The 15,923-nt window shown below is 36.1% G+C and overlaps 2 protein-coding genes, 1 non-coding gene and 1 pseudogene across 4 annotated transcripts; 3 read left to right on the top strand and 1 right to left on the bottom strand.

Moving 5' to 3' along the window:
• The first annotated feature begins 2,316 nt into the window (after positions 1-2,316).
• LOC110631299 lies at positions 2,317-4,000 on the top strand (annotated as a pseudogene).
• A 1,259-nt stretch (positions 4,001-5,259) lies between these two features.
• LOC110631312 (probable methyltransferase PMT15) lies at positions 5,260-8,903 on the top strand. Its single transcript, XM_021779084.2, has 5 exons — positions 5,260-6,260; positions 7,224-7,735; positions 7,823-8,215; positions 8,335-8,412; positions 8,487-8,903. Exons 1-5 carry the CDS (start codon positions 5,553-5,555, stop codon positions 8,713-8,715), a joined length of 1,920 nt encoding a protein of 639 aa, XP_021634776.1. The 5' UTR covers positions 5,260-5,552; the 3' UTR covers positions 8,716-8,903.
• A 2,938-nt stretch (positions 8,904-11,841) lies between these two features.
• TRNAV-AAC lies at positions 11,842-11,915 on the top strand. The gene has a single exon. It is a non-coding gene; the product is annotated as a tRNA-Val (tRNA).
• A 549-nt stretch (positions 11,916-12,464) lies between these two features.
• LOC110631157 (RHOMBOID-like protein 3) lies at positions 12,465-15,336 on the bottom strand. 2 transcript variants are annotated; one of them, XM_021778889.2, is made up of 5 exons: positions 14,724-15,335; positions 13,990-14,134; positions 13,592-13,755; positions 13,164-13,414; positions 12,465-12,879 (listed from the first exon to the last, which is right to left on the bottom strand). In XM_021778889.2, the coding sequence occupies exons 2-5, from the start codon at positions 14,039-14,041 to the stop codon at positions 12,759-12,761; spliced, it is 588 nt and encodes a 195-aa protein (XP_021634581.1). In that variant the 5' UTR covers positions 14,042-14,134; positions 14,724-15,335; the 3' UTR covers positions 12,465-12,758. The 2 variants fall into 2 exon arrangements, with proteins under 2 accessions (XP_021634581.1, XP_043806054.1); XM_043950119.1 differs by having other exon boundaries at positions 13,990-15,336.
• Positions 15,337-15,923: the final 587 nt, after the last annotated feature.

Raw genomic sequence — 15,923 nt, 5'->3', positions numbered from 1 at the left:
CCCGGGCTTTTCCTCTGTCTGCTGCCTCCTTGGAGAATCTGCTTGTCATCAAGGCATCATCTTGCCTTATGTATTTTTCTGTCCTCTTCATCAACTCTGCCAGCGAGGTGGGGGGCTTTCTGCACAACGAGCCAAAGAACTCGGGGGAGGTAGTTCCTTTCTACATGGCTTCCACTGCCCTGCTTTCATTTAGTTCAGGGATTTGTAGGGCCTCCGTATTAAAACGGGCCACATATTCTCTTAGAGAATCGTTCGTCCTCTGCTTCACTGTTTTCAGGTAGCTGGTTTTTCTATCAACCGGTACCCCTGCTATAAATCGACTGATGAAAATATTGGCGAGGTCGCCAAAACTCCTGATGCTTCCGGCTTCCAGACCATTAAACTAGGCTCTCACTGGTTCTATGAGTGTAGTAGAGAATACCTTGCACATTAAGGCATCCGATAGGGTTTGCAGCTCCATAAATGTTTTGTAGTTGAGGATGTGCTCCCTCGGGTTTCCTGTTCCATCATACACTACCATGGAAGGCATCATGAACTTTTTGGGAATGGTTTCTTGTTGGATCTACCCCAAGAAAGGTGAGAAAGTGGGTAAAAAGGTCTGGCTCTGGTCCTTCGCTCCCAGATCGGCTAGAAGTTGTTTTCTCATCTCCCGGAGCTTTCGGTCCACGTCTTCCTCTTCTTGTCTTGGTTTCTTCTCCTGGCAGTATTCTTCCCTCCATTATTCACTTCTGGTTTTTTCGGTTGCTCCTGTGAAATAGCTTTCTGCTTCATCGTGTTCTATAAGCTCTCTCACCCTTCTTCCATGAGCTCTGACAATCGATTCTTCTTCCCTATTGGCTCTTCTATCTCCTTCTCCTGTCTCTCCACTATTTTGCTGGTGGATTGGTTGGTTGAAAGTTGGCTGAGGTTCGTTGGTTTGAATCCCTTCGACTATGGGTGACACGTTTGACGGGGTATTGAGGCCCCTTTGCTGTATTATTTGCCCTAGCCATTGGACAGTGTTTTGTAACTGAAGGGCGATGGTTTGACGGTCTTGTTTAGACATAGTGGCTACGGGTGCATTCCCTGTCGAGCTCGACGAGGGATTAAACAGTATCGGTGGTTGATTTGTAGGGCTAGAGAAAGAGAACTGTTGCCCTTCTTGAGCAGAGTTCAGGTCATTTAGAGCGTTGGTATTGTGGTTTTCGTTGTGGTTAGTCATCGTAGATCTCAGTGGGTGTAGCAAGGATGGAACTCCGGTGACGAAAAGATCTTCTTCGTTCCCACAGACGGCGCCAATTGATATTCTGAGATCCAGAGAATAGGATTTTAGTGTGTGTAAGCCTCTCCTTTTTTTTTCGGGGATCCTCCATTTCTTTTATTCTTTTCTTTTCGCTTACCAGTGGCGCTCGATGGCTTTTCTGATACAGGGACGTCTGTCTCTGTCAGGTGGGCTCGTACCGTCAGGTGCCATACCTATGTTAGGCGGCCATTTAATTTCTTCTAATGCACATGCGGATAGGGCTGCGAAAGGACGGGACCTGCCCATTTTATGTCTCCTTCTTAGGCCGGCCTCCTCCTTACTGGGCTTGGGCCTGTGGACGACCCGACCTATTGTTCACGCTGAATCCTGAGTCGAAACTACTGGGCAGGTCGGCTTAGGGGCACTCCGAACTCATGGCCCTGGTATGCTCCCGTGGGCCCTGATTTAGTTCAAAAGGGGCATTTTCATATTTTTATTTGGTTTAAAATGAAAATTTTTGTAAGTAAAAAAATTGAATTTTACTGGGCTTGGGCCTGTGGATGACCCGGCCTATCGTTCACGCTGAATCCTGAGTCGAAACTACTGGGCAGGTCGGCTTAGGGGCACTCCGAACTCATGGCCCTGGTATGCTCCCGTGAGCCCTGATTTAGCTCAAAAGGGGCATTTTCATATTTTTATTTGGTTTAAAATGAAAATTTTTGTAAGTAAAAAAATTGAATTTTTTTATTAATATGAATATTTTTGTAAATTTTTAATTCTAAAAAGATAACGATAATCTAAATTAAGTTTTGGACTGAAGTTACGCTCAATTATTCAATTTTAGCCTTTTGTATAACGCTCAATTATTCAATTTTAGAGTTACGCTCAATTATTCAATTTTAGCCTTTTGTATAAGGATAATCTAAAAAGATAACGATAATCTAAAAAGAAGAAAGCTTCCAAATTCTGATAATATAAAAGTTTTTTTTTTTTTTTAAAATTACGAGATATTCCGATTTGAAATAATTGAATAAAATAAAAAAATATCTCTATATAAATATAAAAGTTATAGCATTATGGTGTCCGCAAGACAATGGAGCTATGCAATATAGTAGCAGAAAGCATCCTTCTCTTCATCCCCCTCCTCTTGATGCCTTATTTCTTCATCCTTTTGAAGAACATTTTCTCCAGAAATCCACCTCTACCTCCTGGTCCATTTGCATGGCCTATCATCGGAAACCTCCTTCAAATGGGAAAAGATGTTCATGTCTCATTAGCAAATCTAGCCAAGGTTCATGGTCCTCTGATGTCACTGCGGCTGGGCACCCAACTTCTCGTTGTAGGCTCCAATGCAGCAGCTGCCAGAGAAATCCTTAAGACCCATGATCGTAAATTATCCGGTCGTTTTGTTTCTCATTCGTTTGCAATTGGAAGCCCAGAGCGAAACCACTTATCACTGGGATTTGCAAAGGAGTGCACTGATCAATGGAGGTTACTTAAAACTTTTTCTGGAAGCCACTTGTTTTCCACTAAGGCCATAGAAGCTCACAAGAACGTGAGGGAGACGAAGGTATTAGAGTTGGTGAGTTTCTTGACAGTGAAGGCAGGTGAGAATAAGATGGTGGATATTGGAAGGGCAGCGTACACAACCTTCATTAATATCATGAGTAATGCAATATTTTCAGTGGATATTTTGGACTATGAAGGTAAGGGTTCAGGAAAAGAGATAAAGAAACTTTTCATGGAAATAATTGAGATGGGTGGCATCCCAAATTTATCAGATTTTTATCCCATTTTGGGTGGATTTGATTTTCAAGGTTTGTATAAGAAATCTAGTGTCACAAACTTCCTACCTTCTGGGAGCACATCATTGCAAAAAGAAGAAAAACAAGAAGTGATGTTTCAAAGAAAAATGATTTCTTGGATGCGTTACTTGATAAACAGTTCAGCGATGAGCAGATCAACCAACTAATTGCGGTATATATATCTCCGACTCCTCCTTAATTGATATTACTTACATGCACAGCATTTTCTTACTGGTTTTTCACTTTTAAATGCGTACAGGAGCTACTTACCGCTGCCTCAGACACAAGTAGCTCAACAATAGAATGGGCAATGGCAGAACTAATAAGAAATGCAGATACCATGAACAGACTGCGGGCGGAGCTGGCACTTGTGATCGGAGAAGACACCATCAAAGACTCACACTTGCACCATCTGCCATATCTGCAAGCCTGCGTCAAAGAGATACTGAGGTTGCACCCACCAGGCCCATTATTGCTCCCCCATCGTGCTGTGGAATCTTGTGAGGTAATGGGCTACAACATCCCCAAGGATACACAGGTTCTTGTGAACATGTGGGCCGTAGGTAGAGACCCCACAGCATGGGATGATCCCCTCAGCTTCAAACCAGAACGTTTTGTCGGTTCTCGACTAGATTTCAAGGGCAATGATTTTCAATATGTTCCTTTCGGTGGTGGCCGGAGAATTTGCGGTGGACTGATTTTGGCTGCGAGGCAAATTCCATTGGTTCTTGGTTCTTTGGTGCACTCGTTTGATTGGGTTGTTCCAGGCGACGTGGATCTGCTAAGGATGGATATGAGGGAGAAATTGAATCTCACAATGAGGAAGAAACATTCTCTATACCTCATCCCCAAAGTGAGAAAATAAGTATGCCTTGGTTATCTTATTTCATGAGTGTGGTTGGTTGTTACTATTTCTTATTTCATGGCACCGCCTTCATCAAATCAGTGAAATATTAGTAATTACTGAACCAAACCGCACTAACCATTTCTATTCAATGTTGACTTGATATTAAAATTAACAAGTAAATAAATTATAAAAGAAAATGAAATATTTAAATATTCAATTGCAAAGACAATTTTTATGATTACCCAATATTCTTAAATTTTATCATAAGGACTTCCAAGGTGGTATGTTGTCAACTACTATATCAAACAATTTTTCTTTAGTATATATAAAATACTTCACACAATGGTTAATAAATTCATCTTACTCACAGCATAAACAGGGGTGCCATTGCCCTCTTAAATTTATTAATATATATAAAGGAGATTTATTATTTAATTTTCGAACATTATTAATAATAAATTTTTAAAAATATAAAAATACAGCCTAATTTTATTTATATGTTTGTCATTGATCTACCTTATCCCATTTTCAGTTTAACCACTTTATCGATCCCACAAAAATAATGACGCTATTAATTAGTGCTTGACATGCATGGTTGGAAGGGATTAAAAAAAAGAGAGAGAGAAAGAAGAAGAGTTGCAGCATGAACAAGACCACTGTCGAAAACTGGCAGCCAGAAATTAACATAAATCTCTCATTTCAATGTCTCCCCGCCGTTGCCGTCAACCTTGGTTTTGACTGCCTTTTCTTTTCAGGCACAGCCGACTTCCCTTACTTGGCCTTTCGCAATATAAATATTTAAATTTAAATTAGGATTTTACAAAACTTTAAGTTAAAATTTATTATGTAAATTTAATTTATTTATTTATTATTTATTTTTTAAATAATTTATTTATTTTATTTTATTTTTTTAATTTTTTAAAATGTGAATCGAAAATTGAAGAAATAAAATCTAAAACTTATATTTATCAATACGTGTTATTATATTAATTTTATATATGTATATTTTTTAATATATAATAGGCTGAATTAGGTATTAAAAAATCTACGTATTGCATCGCAGGAGTTGACTTTTTTTTTTTTTCTTTTAAAATAGCACGGGATTCAAGATGTGGGAACCTAGGACTTGCGAAATCTGGATGAGGAGTACAAGAAGGGGTCCAGAAAGAACTAAATTGTAATATAGTAATAGAGGCAGAGATCAAAATATTACAAATGAGTGACTGAGTGAGGCAATACCCACTTTGCAGAAATACCTAGACGGGGTCTACTGGACTGGAAAATCGGCCGAATCGACCCACTAACCCACTACTTCTCAAATCATATTATCATTAATCTACAATTATTTTAATTTGGTAATCTGGAGGAGCACCATTTAATACTCTTCGATTCTCGTCCTCTGTCACTTCCTATTTCTCCAAAATTTCCAGCTCATATGCAAACTTTGCACTTTCCATTTTAAAAAACCACACCTAATTTGTATATTCTTCTATAAATAAAAACAAAACTTCCTCTTTCTCATACTCCATCCACATGATCCACTTGATTTAAACCTATTTCTCCTCAACCCTCTTTCTTTCAACCTATTCCAGACCCAAATCCAAAACCGCAGTGGATCCCCAGATTCTTAGGCAGACCAACAACAATCAGCCAGCAGCGCTAGGCAAAATCCGTATCCATGGGTAGCGCTGCTCAGAGCACACAGTACCATGCCACCTCCAAGCCCTCCAAAGGCCTTGCTGTTAATGTCCGCTTATTCTTCAAAAAGAAGAATCTTTTTTCTTTAGCTCTTATCCTCTTTCTCTGCATTTTCTCTTATCTCTTCGGCCTCTGGCAAAAAACCAGCGGCGGCTTTACACCGAGCACCACCACCACTACGATTTCAATCCCATGTAACACTGCAAACACGAAACAAGAAGAACTGCTAGACTTTGGAAGCCACCACACGGCGGACGATGTAGGAACCACAGTAGCGTCGGAGGTCAAAATCTACCCTCCATGCAACGTGAACTTCAGTGAGTACACCCCATGTGAGGACGCTCATAGATCATTGAGATTCAGTAGGCGAAGCCTGATATACAGAGAAAGGCACTGCCCAGAGAAAGATGAGAAAATAAAGTGCCGTATTCCAGCCCCTTACGGGTACAAGAACCCATTCGCATGGCCTGCGAGCAGGAGCTTCGCCTGGTACGCGAACGTGCCTCACAAACACCTTACGGTGGAGAAGGCAGTGCAGAATTGGATCAGATACGAGGGTGACCGTTTCAGATTTCCTGGGGGTGGAACTATGTTTCCTAATGGTGCCGACGCGTATATCGATGATATTGGGAGATTGATCAACGTCAAAGATGGGTCTATTAGGACCGCCATTGATACCGGCTGTGGGGTAAGCTTCAAGAATATTTCATATTCGCTAAAAAAAATTTTCTTTTATTTGGTTTCCTAATGAATATTTAATCATATATGCTAATATGTAAAAAAATCTTAGCATATATGTTTAACATATTAATAAATATTAATGTTCCTTATTAATATGTCAGTGAAGATTTGAACTTTCTTTTAACAAATCTTAAGCTTGAATCGAATAAGAAAGGTTTTAAAAATGAAGGGGTACCTACAATAAATGTATTTAATTTGTTTAGTATTTAGATGCATTATCTACTACGAAAAAAATCAAAAATTGAAGATGCGGAGTTAACTTTAGATTTTGGTTTTGGTGAGAATTTACTTTTATATTTATGGAAAGTTAGAAGAAATTCGGAAAGGTTTGAATGTTCATGTGCGTAGTCAATTGTTTTAATCGATGGATGGGATAAAAATGGTATGTGATCCTAAAGATTTTTATGAAGATTACACGTTTTAGGGAAAATGGCATTTACATACAAATTTGACTATTAAGTTTTTTTTTTTTTTTTGGAATAAGCTAGCAGGGAAAACGTGAGAAAGAGATGGAATTTATAACATGACATGTAGGATAGTATTAAAACAAAGAAAATTTTAGGTGCAAAACTAGAAAAATGGGTTCTATTTGATTTTTTTCATAGAGAAGCTCAATTGCATAGGTCTTGAGTTTATGGGATCAGATATTGATGTACATTTAGTATCTAATCAATCCCAATTAATTTAAGATTAAAATTTAATTGTTATTAATTTGATTGAAATTCAAAATTGAAACTTTTTGAAAACAATTTTTAGTCTCTCTAATAAGTTTTGATTTCTCGGATAATGCATTAAGAATATGTATACTGCAATTCGAGAAAGTCAAAGAAAAAACAAACGACTTGAGAATAGTATTATATTCGGATTTCCAAAGTATTTTATCAATGACTTGATATTTGTAACGACGCAGGTAGCAAGTTGGGGTGCCTATCTTCTCTCACGCAACATATTAACAATGTCGTTTGCACCGAGGGACACCCATGAAGCCCAAGTGCAATTTGCCCTAGAAAGAGGAGTCCCTGCTTTGATCGGAGTTCTCGCCTCCAACAGACTTCCATACCCATCTAGAGCTTTTGACATGGCTCATTGTTCTCGCTGCCTTATTCCATGGGCCGACCTCGGAGGATTATATTTAATTGAAGTTGATCGAGTTCTTCGGCCTGGTGGCTACTGGATTCTGTCTGGCCCTCCGATCCGGTGGAAGAAATATTGGAAAGGCTGGGAGAGAACAAAGGAAGACTTGAAAGCTGAACAGACTAAAATTGAGAATGTGGCTAAAAGCCTTTGCTGGAAAAAGTTGGTAGAGCAAGGTGACATTGCTATATGGCAAAAACCACTCAATCACTTAAATTGCAAAGTTAACAGGAAGATTACACAGAATCCAACCTTCTGCCCCTCAGATCAGGATCCAGATAAAGCTTGGTGTGCATTATACATAGAAGGTTTTGAATATATATTTAATTAGCTTGTTCTTAAATACAATTAAGTTGAATCACGTTTCTGCATCAGGTACACAAATATGGAGACTTGTTTGAGTAATTTGCCTGAGGTATCAAACAATGAAGAAGTTGCAGGTGGAGAATTGAAGAAGTGGCCTGAGAGACTGAATGCTATTCCACCAAGAATCAGCAGAGGAACAGTGGAAGGAGTGACAGAAGAAATTTTCCAGAACGACATAAAGTTATGGAATCGGAGATTAACATATTATAAAACTGTGAACAACCAATTTGGTCAAGCTGGAAGGTACAGAAACCTTTTGGACATGAACGCTTACCTGGGAGGATTTGCTGCTGCTCTAATAGATGACCCAGTTTGGGTAATGAATGTGGTTCCAGTTCAAGCCAAGGTCAATACTCTTGGAGTGATTTACGAACGAGGACTAATTGGAACATATCAGGACTGGTAAACTACTAAATTCACACTCATATTGATTAATCGGCTTGATCAATTTGCATAATCATTAACTTGGAGCTAGTGGCAGCCTGACAATCTTCCCCTGTTTTGTCCTTTATGTTTGACAGGTGTGAAGCCATGTCTACTTATCCAAGAACCTACGATCTGATTCATGCAGCCTCTGTGTTCAGCCTCTACCAGGACAGGTAAATTCGATTTTATCAGGTAAATTGTGTTGAAATTGATGTGAGCTAACAGCTGAGCTGGATGGGTTTAGCAGATGTGAAATGGAAGATATATTGTTAGAGATGGACAGGATTCTGAGGCCTGAAGGGAGTGTGATATTCAGAGATGATGTTGATACATTAGTGAAGATCAAGAGAATAACCGATGGATTAAACTGGGATAGCCAAATTGTTGATCATGAAGATGGACCTCTTCAAAGGGAGAAGCTTCTTTTTGCAGTGAAGTCCTACTGGACAGCTCCTGCTGCACCTGATCAAAATTAATGGCTCTGTAGGACATATTTAATTTCATCAAAATTAAATATGAAACCATTTATTACTCCTAATCGTTGTATTTTTTATTTTATTTTTAATTTATAAATTTTAAAGGCAACATGCAAACACCATATATAGGTGTTTTGAATGTGTAGAAACTGTCCAGATTATTAATTTTATACCTCCAGAATTGGACATAGATAGCCTTCTTTTTCTTCTTCATTATTTGTATTCATTAATGGCATGCATTACTGAACATAATATTCGGTTGCTTATGGATGAAAATTTCCTATGACATTAATATATTCAATTAAGGACATATGGTAATTAGATTAGTCTGGTGTAATTGGTACTAAGATTTAAAAATGATTTTTGTGGTTAATTAAATTCACATCCAACTAAAAATGAATCAATTTACCACAAATTTGAAAATAAAAAGCACAAGGCACAACAAAACGGCTTATATTTAATCTTTAATATTTATAATCTGTTTTTCAGGACTTATATTGAATGAGAATGTCTTTATATTTGATTTTTCTTGAATATTTATTGAAATGGTTAATTTTGGTTTTCAAAGTTTATAGTGACCATGAGAGTACAAATATGAATTGATAATATTTTATATTTTTATTAATCGAATTTTTTAATTATTTTTTATGATTATTTCTTTTGAAAAAAAAATATACAGATAACCATAGTAAGGTAAATATTACAGAGAGTGATTCAATTATAATTTTTATAAATTTTAGAGATGAAATCGTAAATTGTCATATAAGATTATAGTTGCTGTGAAGATGATGAAAATCATAACAAGCAATTAACTGCAAGGCACTATAATGTGAGTCTCCTCAAATTATAAATGTTTTTTTTTTTTGGAGTCCAACACAATAAAGATGAACTTGTATTAGGTGACTCACATCAAGACTCAACCTCAAATATATCTTGGCACCGACTATAAATTGAAGTAAAAAATCTTAAACTTAAAACATAACAACGAGTAAACACAAAATTGATCAATAGAAATGGCAGCTATCAAGTGCCTGACCTCTATGAGCTCGCAAGCAGCAATGCTTCTCTTGTTCATAGCAGTTGCAGCGCAGACCCACCTGAGCATGTCGCAGAGTTGCCCAAGCCAGTTGAATACCCTGAATGTGTGTGCACCATTTGTAGTACCTGGTGCCCACGGCAGCCCTAGTGCTGATTGTTGTAACGCACTCCAGTCCATGCAAAATGACTGCCTCTGCAACACTCTGGCCATTGCTGCCCGCCTTCCATCCCAATGCCATCTTCCACCTCTCAATTGCGCCGTCAACTGGTACACTCTATTTTTTCAAAATTTGGATTTGTCACGCTCATTTTGATAGCATTATAATATCTAACTTTATTATATTGTTTTTGCAATTGCAGATGCAGAGAAAGATGGAGCTAAGTAGGATGAAAGTGAGCAAGGAATATATGTCATTACGATGTCGTGTTATTCCTTTAAAATTTTCGTTTCTGCTTAGTAATGTATCTCCATCTGCTGCCTACGAAGCATAAGCTTCTTCTCATGTTTCAAAATAAATAAAAGGTGCTTCTTATCTTTATATGCTAGCAGTCATTTGCACTTACTAATATGGATTTAAACAATGATAACACAATCACATTGGAAAGCCACTGTCTAAGAATATTATCAATTGAAACTATGTAACAAATTTATTATATGGAACTGGGTACACTCAATAAAAAATTTCTTTTAAAAAAAATAATTTAATTAAAAAATAAAATTTATTAAATTTAAATTTACTTAAACTATTATGTATATTATAATTAGTTCAGTGGTGGTGTAGATTTTCAAGATTAATTTTAGATTATATAATGTATTATTATTAATTCAATGTACCACCTCAAACTTGATGAGTTGATATTTCAGAAGTATTAAATAATTTTCCTACTAACTAAATCAAAATCAATCCATGATCAAGAATAAGAAGAAAAATTCAATCCATACTCTCTTTTTTAACTTGCTTTAGACCCTAAATTTAGAGAAACATCTAGCAGTAAATAAGCATCAGTTGCCCCATTGCATCATAGCATGAGGAACCTGGCAGTGAGTCCGGTGAACCATAGCAGCTGATAAACGTTGAGGAAACTGAGAGCACCCCACGGAGATGCACTCTATATATACCTGCTGACACAGCCCATAATTGCACTATCACTATTCTCGTAGCTTCACTTCAAAGACCTTATCATTATTATGAAATTAATTTTTAATAATATTTATTGTAAATTTTTTTTACAGTAATTATAACATGCAAATTTAAAAAAAAAATAATACTATTAGAGTAACATAATTATTTAATATAATATTTAATATAATATTTATTTATTTTTAAATTAAATTATCTAACTCATTATCGGTACAAATAATATTTTCATTTTATTTTTTTAAATTTAAATAATTTAATATATTATCTATAAAAATAATACTTGATTTATATTTAAGTATTTTTAAATTATCTAATCTATTACCTATTAAATTTATATTTTTAAAATTAAATAGTCTATAAAACTCATTAATTAATAAAATATTATTCATAAAATACTTTTATTTATAAAAATTTAAAATTTATTTCTCTAGATAGTTTAATAAATAATTTTGATTATATAAATAAATTAAAAATTAATCAAGTGAGATAATTATTTTTTTATAATAAAAATAGCATATAAAATTAAATTACATAGTGAATAAATAATTTTTAAAAAAAATTTATATATTAGAGTTAAAATTTTAAATATGAAAAATAATTTTTTTAGATAAAAAAATAAAAAAATAACTAAAATTAAATAAATTAAATAGTATTAAAGATGAATATGAATTTATTTAATAAAAAATTAAAAAAAAATAATTTTATAAATAATAAAATATTTTAATCGATTAATTTTGAAATAATTAATAAATTTTTTAAATATATAGAAATTTATTGATGAATTCTTTTATTATGTATACAATTACTTAAATACCCCTACAAAATTTAAAAATTTTCAAGTGGTCGAAGCCCTTTAGCACCACCTGCGTCCGTCCCTGACGAAACTTGGGACATTAGCAACAGAGGATTGGCTGCAAGTTCCTTTTGATAAAATTTAAGAACAGGTGGTGTCGTGGTGTAGTTGGTTATCACGTCAGTCTAACACACTGAAGGTCTCCGGTTCGAGTCCGGGCGACGCCATGCATTTTGTTTTGAGGTTTTGGGTTTTCCTTTATTTTCTTTTGTTTCCGATTTGTGTTTTCCTTTATTTTCTTTTGTTTCCGATTTCTTTACAGTTTAACTTGACACAATGTTAATGGAGCATTGCTTGGGTAGAAATGTGTGTTTGGGTATGGTTTTGTCTTTCGGGATATCCAAGGGTCGAGGCTATGCCCAGGCTTGCCATCTCCAAAATCTGTTGAAGCTGCTGCTCTAAAATATGCCTTGCTATGGCTAAATGCTCATCAATATGGGTTTGTCGTTGTGGAGTAAGAGACGAAGCAGGTTCACTGATATGGATGAATCTGAGTGGGGGGGTTATCACGGCTGATTATCGGTATCTTCTAAACAGGCAGTGAGTTGTGGCTGTGTTGGGTTCCTAGGCAAGCAAAGGGTTGCCAATGCCTCAGCTGGACAGTCTTGTTTTCATGTTTGTGCTAGGGCGTGGACTGAGGTTCCACACTTCATTTCTTCTTTCTTGATCTTGGATTGCTCTTAGTTTGAATGAAATGTGGTTTGGTTTCACCCAAATAATTACAAAAAATAAAAAATTATTATTATGACTGAAAAACAATTGCAACCGTTCCTTACTGAAACACAAAATATGCGCACCCAAGCAATCAGCGAAATGGCTACATGTAAGATTTACAGATGAGAATTCTATTATATTGAATGGCCGGAATTCAAATACAAATGCAATTACAAGAACAGTTTCTCAGGTTTAGAGAAAGTTAAGTAAGCAAACCTAGTGGGGTCCTAAGCTACTGCTATGCATTTACATGAGAAACAGAAAACAAGAGAACCATGAAGCCCCCAACAAAACATCTAGAGCTGGTTTTCTTCACAGTTCCATCTGGAAGTGGGTACGCAGCTCAAGTAGTGACACCAATGGCAGTGATCATTCCCATTTTCTCCCCGGAAAAGCATCACCAGTGCAACTGTGAATCTGCATTAAATTAATTCAGGTTAGTGTTTGTTCAAGGAATAAATTAAATCTCCAAGCAACAGCAAACAAAGCGAAACTGTAATAGCATGCCCACAACCCCAAAACTTGACAACCTCAAGCAGATAGGGTATTAGAATCATCAAATGGCTGAAAGTGTTGGTTTCAGATATTGTTCCACCAAAAAATAATGATTTTTGAAGACTAAAAAAAGCAAATAACATTATTTCATTTTCTCTACTCCAAAAACATATTATTGATAGTGACTAATTTAGGCAGTGACTCACCCTGCAATTAGGAGAATCAGAGAAACCAGCCATAACAAATATTGGTATGCCTTGTACTTCGATTTCACACCAACATCGGCAGGAAGATTTCGACGCTCTAACCATCCATAATGAGGACGAGGCAGCAAAATAAAGCCAAGGAGAAACCCGGCCAAAAATCCACCAATATGAGCAAAATTATCAACATGTGGAAGAATTCCAATTGCAAGGTTGATGGCTATGATGACTAAAAGTGTAAAAAGTGCTGCAGCCTATAGAAGCAACAGAGAGCATAGCATCTCATGGTTATGGTCCAATATTATTGCAAACAGTATCAAATACTTTCAACTTACAAATGTTTACAATTGTGAACCACAAGAAGACTTTAATAAACTTAATATATGGCAACTTGAAAACAATTGAATATGTTAAAAATTCAGCACGCTGACCTTGTTAGTATAAATGGTCCAGTTTGTAATTAGTTCAGAAAGCATTGCTCCTAGAAGCCCAAAAAGTGCACCAGAGGCACCGACAGAAATGCTGTTTCTGATAAACAAAGAGGAGAGCACACTCCCAGCAAATCCAGACAACAGATAGATAATACCAATGTGAACTGCGTAATTTTGACAAGAACCATTAACTTCAAAAATAAATGTCAAGTTCAAAGAAAAAATAAAGTGCGAGTGTGTAACTGCAAAACGAACACTGATCACTACAAAATTAGAGCCTCTTCAATGGTAAGTTGTTCAAGTAGGCCAAAACATTTCCAATGCTTATTGCTTGTCAAAGTAATATTCCCACATATGGGGAGTCTTCAACGTATACCTAAGAAAGCATAGCTACATACCAAAGCCAAATTGCTGCTCAAGGCGAATACCAATGAAGACCAAGCACAGCATGTTTGCAAGAAGATGGATAATACCCACATGCAGCCAAACACAAGTAAGAAGCCTCCATCCCTGGTGCTTTTGTACAACTTTTTCCCACTCAATCTTTGATCCAAAAGAGAGAAAAAGGAAAGGGGAAAAACAAATCAATTAAACAATGCTCCTTCTACTTTCATTTAGCTTTATTATTGCGAAGACAATGACAAACTGAGAAATGAGAGCATCACTAAAATATGTAGTGTCCAACACAGCCAAAAATACAAAAATTTATGTCAGATAGCATTCACCTCAAGGAAGATTAATGAAGAACCAATAAATATGTATTTAGATTCAGTAGAAGACACCTGATACTGAAGAAATGAGTTTCACTGCCAGGCATTTGAACTATGAAAATCCATTAAGAACCACAGGTAACAGAATGTGATACAACCAAAATTATTCACAAACCGTTGAGTTTTCCACTCTGAATTTAAGATATTCAAAAGCTAACGAGACTAATTCAAAGTAATTTAGCAATACGTCAGAGCAATCCCATCATAGAAATTGTAATTAAGAGTACAAAGGTTGATGTTTTAAAACGTATAAATCCAACAAAAACTCATCCATAAAAGTCCAAAATTCCTCAGAAGCATTCAAGGAAGAGAACAGAGAAGGAAAGAAAATTAAAGCAGAGGAAGGAAGAAAATTTAGTTACGTGGCGGAAGGACCAAAGAGAGGATTGTCTCTCAAGGGCTCAAAAGAGAACCTCCCAAGAAACCTTGCAACGCAGTTCCCTTCGAACCGAGAATGAAAATGCTTAGGACAATTGTTGATGTACATGACAACAATAAAGACAGCAACATTTGCTACCACAAACATAGGCACGAGCCATGACGTCCATTGGGTTTCTCTATCTTCAATTAAATAAGATGAAGACGACGATGGATAGCTGTTATTTGTTCTGCTCTTCACTCCACCTCCTCCTCCTCCTCCTCTTTCAATATCATCCCCTGGCATGTTTGAAGCAAGATCCTTGGGCGTTTCTCCGGCCAGCAAGAACCCTCTCCCTCTCTCTCTCTCTCTCTCTCTCTCTCTCTCTCTCTAAATAGGATGGTAATTGGTGAATTGGGTGTTTATATACAGGTACAGAGAGAACAATGAAAGTGTAAGTTTTTCAATATTCATCATTCAAGTATTAAACTGCCGCAGTATGCAGAGAACCTGCTCCTGAATTTCGATCAGCTGCACCTGCAACCACTACTGCAACTGTAACCACTTAGATTTACTTGACGACGTTGACTGGATTTTACCTATTGGTGACGTGGCTATAAACGGCCAGATGGATATAGTTCAAAAAGAAGGTTGTGGAAACTGCAGATGGTCTCTCGCTGTCTGTTACTGTCGAATGCTGCGCTTGACTCCAGACAACACTTTGACTCTTTATTTGACTCCGAAAATATTTATTATTTATTTAATTTTGTTAACTCACTCGTGACATTAAATTTTTCGCATTTTAACTGTTCGACAGAATAAATTTTTTTTTTTTTACAGTCAGAATAAGAATATATTAGTATTTGAATTTTTTCTTTTATATTTATAAAACATGACAATGATATTTAAGTGTATTTTAAGAAAAGCCTAATTTCCGTTATTTTTCTTTTTCAAAATAAAAAATTTGAGTATGAGTAAACATAACTATAAGGGAGAAGAAAAAAGACAAAACTTATGAAAAGGTAAACAAGAAAACAGGGTTGTCTTTACCGCCCATTATCTTTATCCTTTCCTCATTAGCTGATAAGCTGCTTTTTCAGCAAATTTTATTGGGGAAAATTAACAAAAAGTCCTTGAGTAACTTTCATTATGAAAATTTCCCCAACAAAATGTTTTATTGGGAATTTTTATCAAAGTCCTTTTC

The sequence above is a fragment of the Manihot esculenta genome, chromosome 14, assembly GCF_001659605.2.
Source record: "Manihot esculenta cultivar AM560-2 chromosome 14, M.esculenta_v8, whole genome shotgun sequence".
Taxonomy (NCBI): Eukaryota; Viridiplantae; Streptophyta; class Magnoliopsida; order Malpighiales; family Euphorbiaceae; genus Manihot; species Manihot esculenta.
This window is presented reverse-complemented; position numbering and strand designations above follow the sequence as displayed.

Bases quoted from the DNA above. Each gene is read 5' to 3' on its own strand.
- LOC110631312 (XM_021779084.2), top strand. From the start codon at position 5,553: ATGGGTAGCGCTGCTCAGAGCACACAGTACCATGCCACCTCCAAGCCC. The intron at 6,261-7,223 runs GTAAGCTTCAAG...GTAACGACGCAG, and splicing joins CCATTGATACCGGCTGTGGG to GTAGCAAGTTGGGGTGCCTA. The intron at 7,736-7,822 runs GTGTGCATTATA...TTTCTGCATCAG, and splicing joins CAGGATCCAGATAAAGCTTG to GTACACAAATATGGAGACTT.
- LOC110631157 (XM_043950119.1), bottom strand. From the start codon at position 14,041: ATGCTGTGCTTGGTCTTCATTGGTATTCGCCTTGAGCAGCAATTTGGC. The intron at 13,756-13,989 runs GTATGTAGCTAT...AAAATTACGCAG, and splicing joins TGAGCAGCAATTTGGCTTTG to TTCACATTGGTATTATCTAT. The intron at 13,415-13,591 runs GTCAGCGTGCTG...TTGCTTCTATAG, and splicing joins GGACCATTTATACTAACAAG to GCTGCAGCACTTTTTACACT.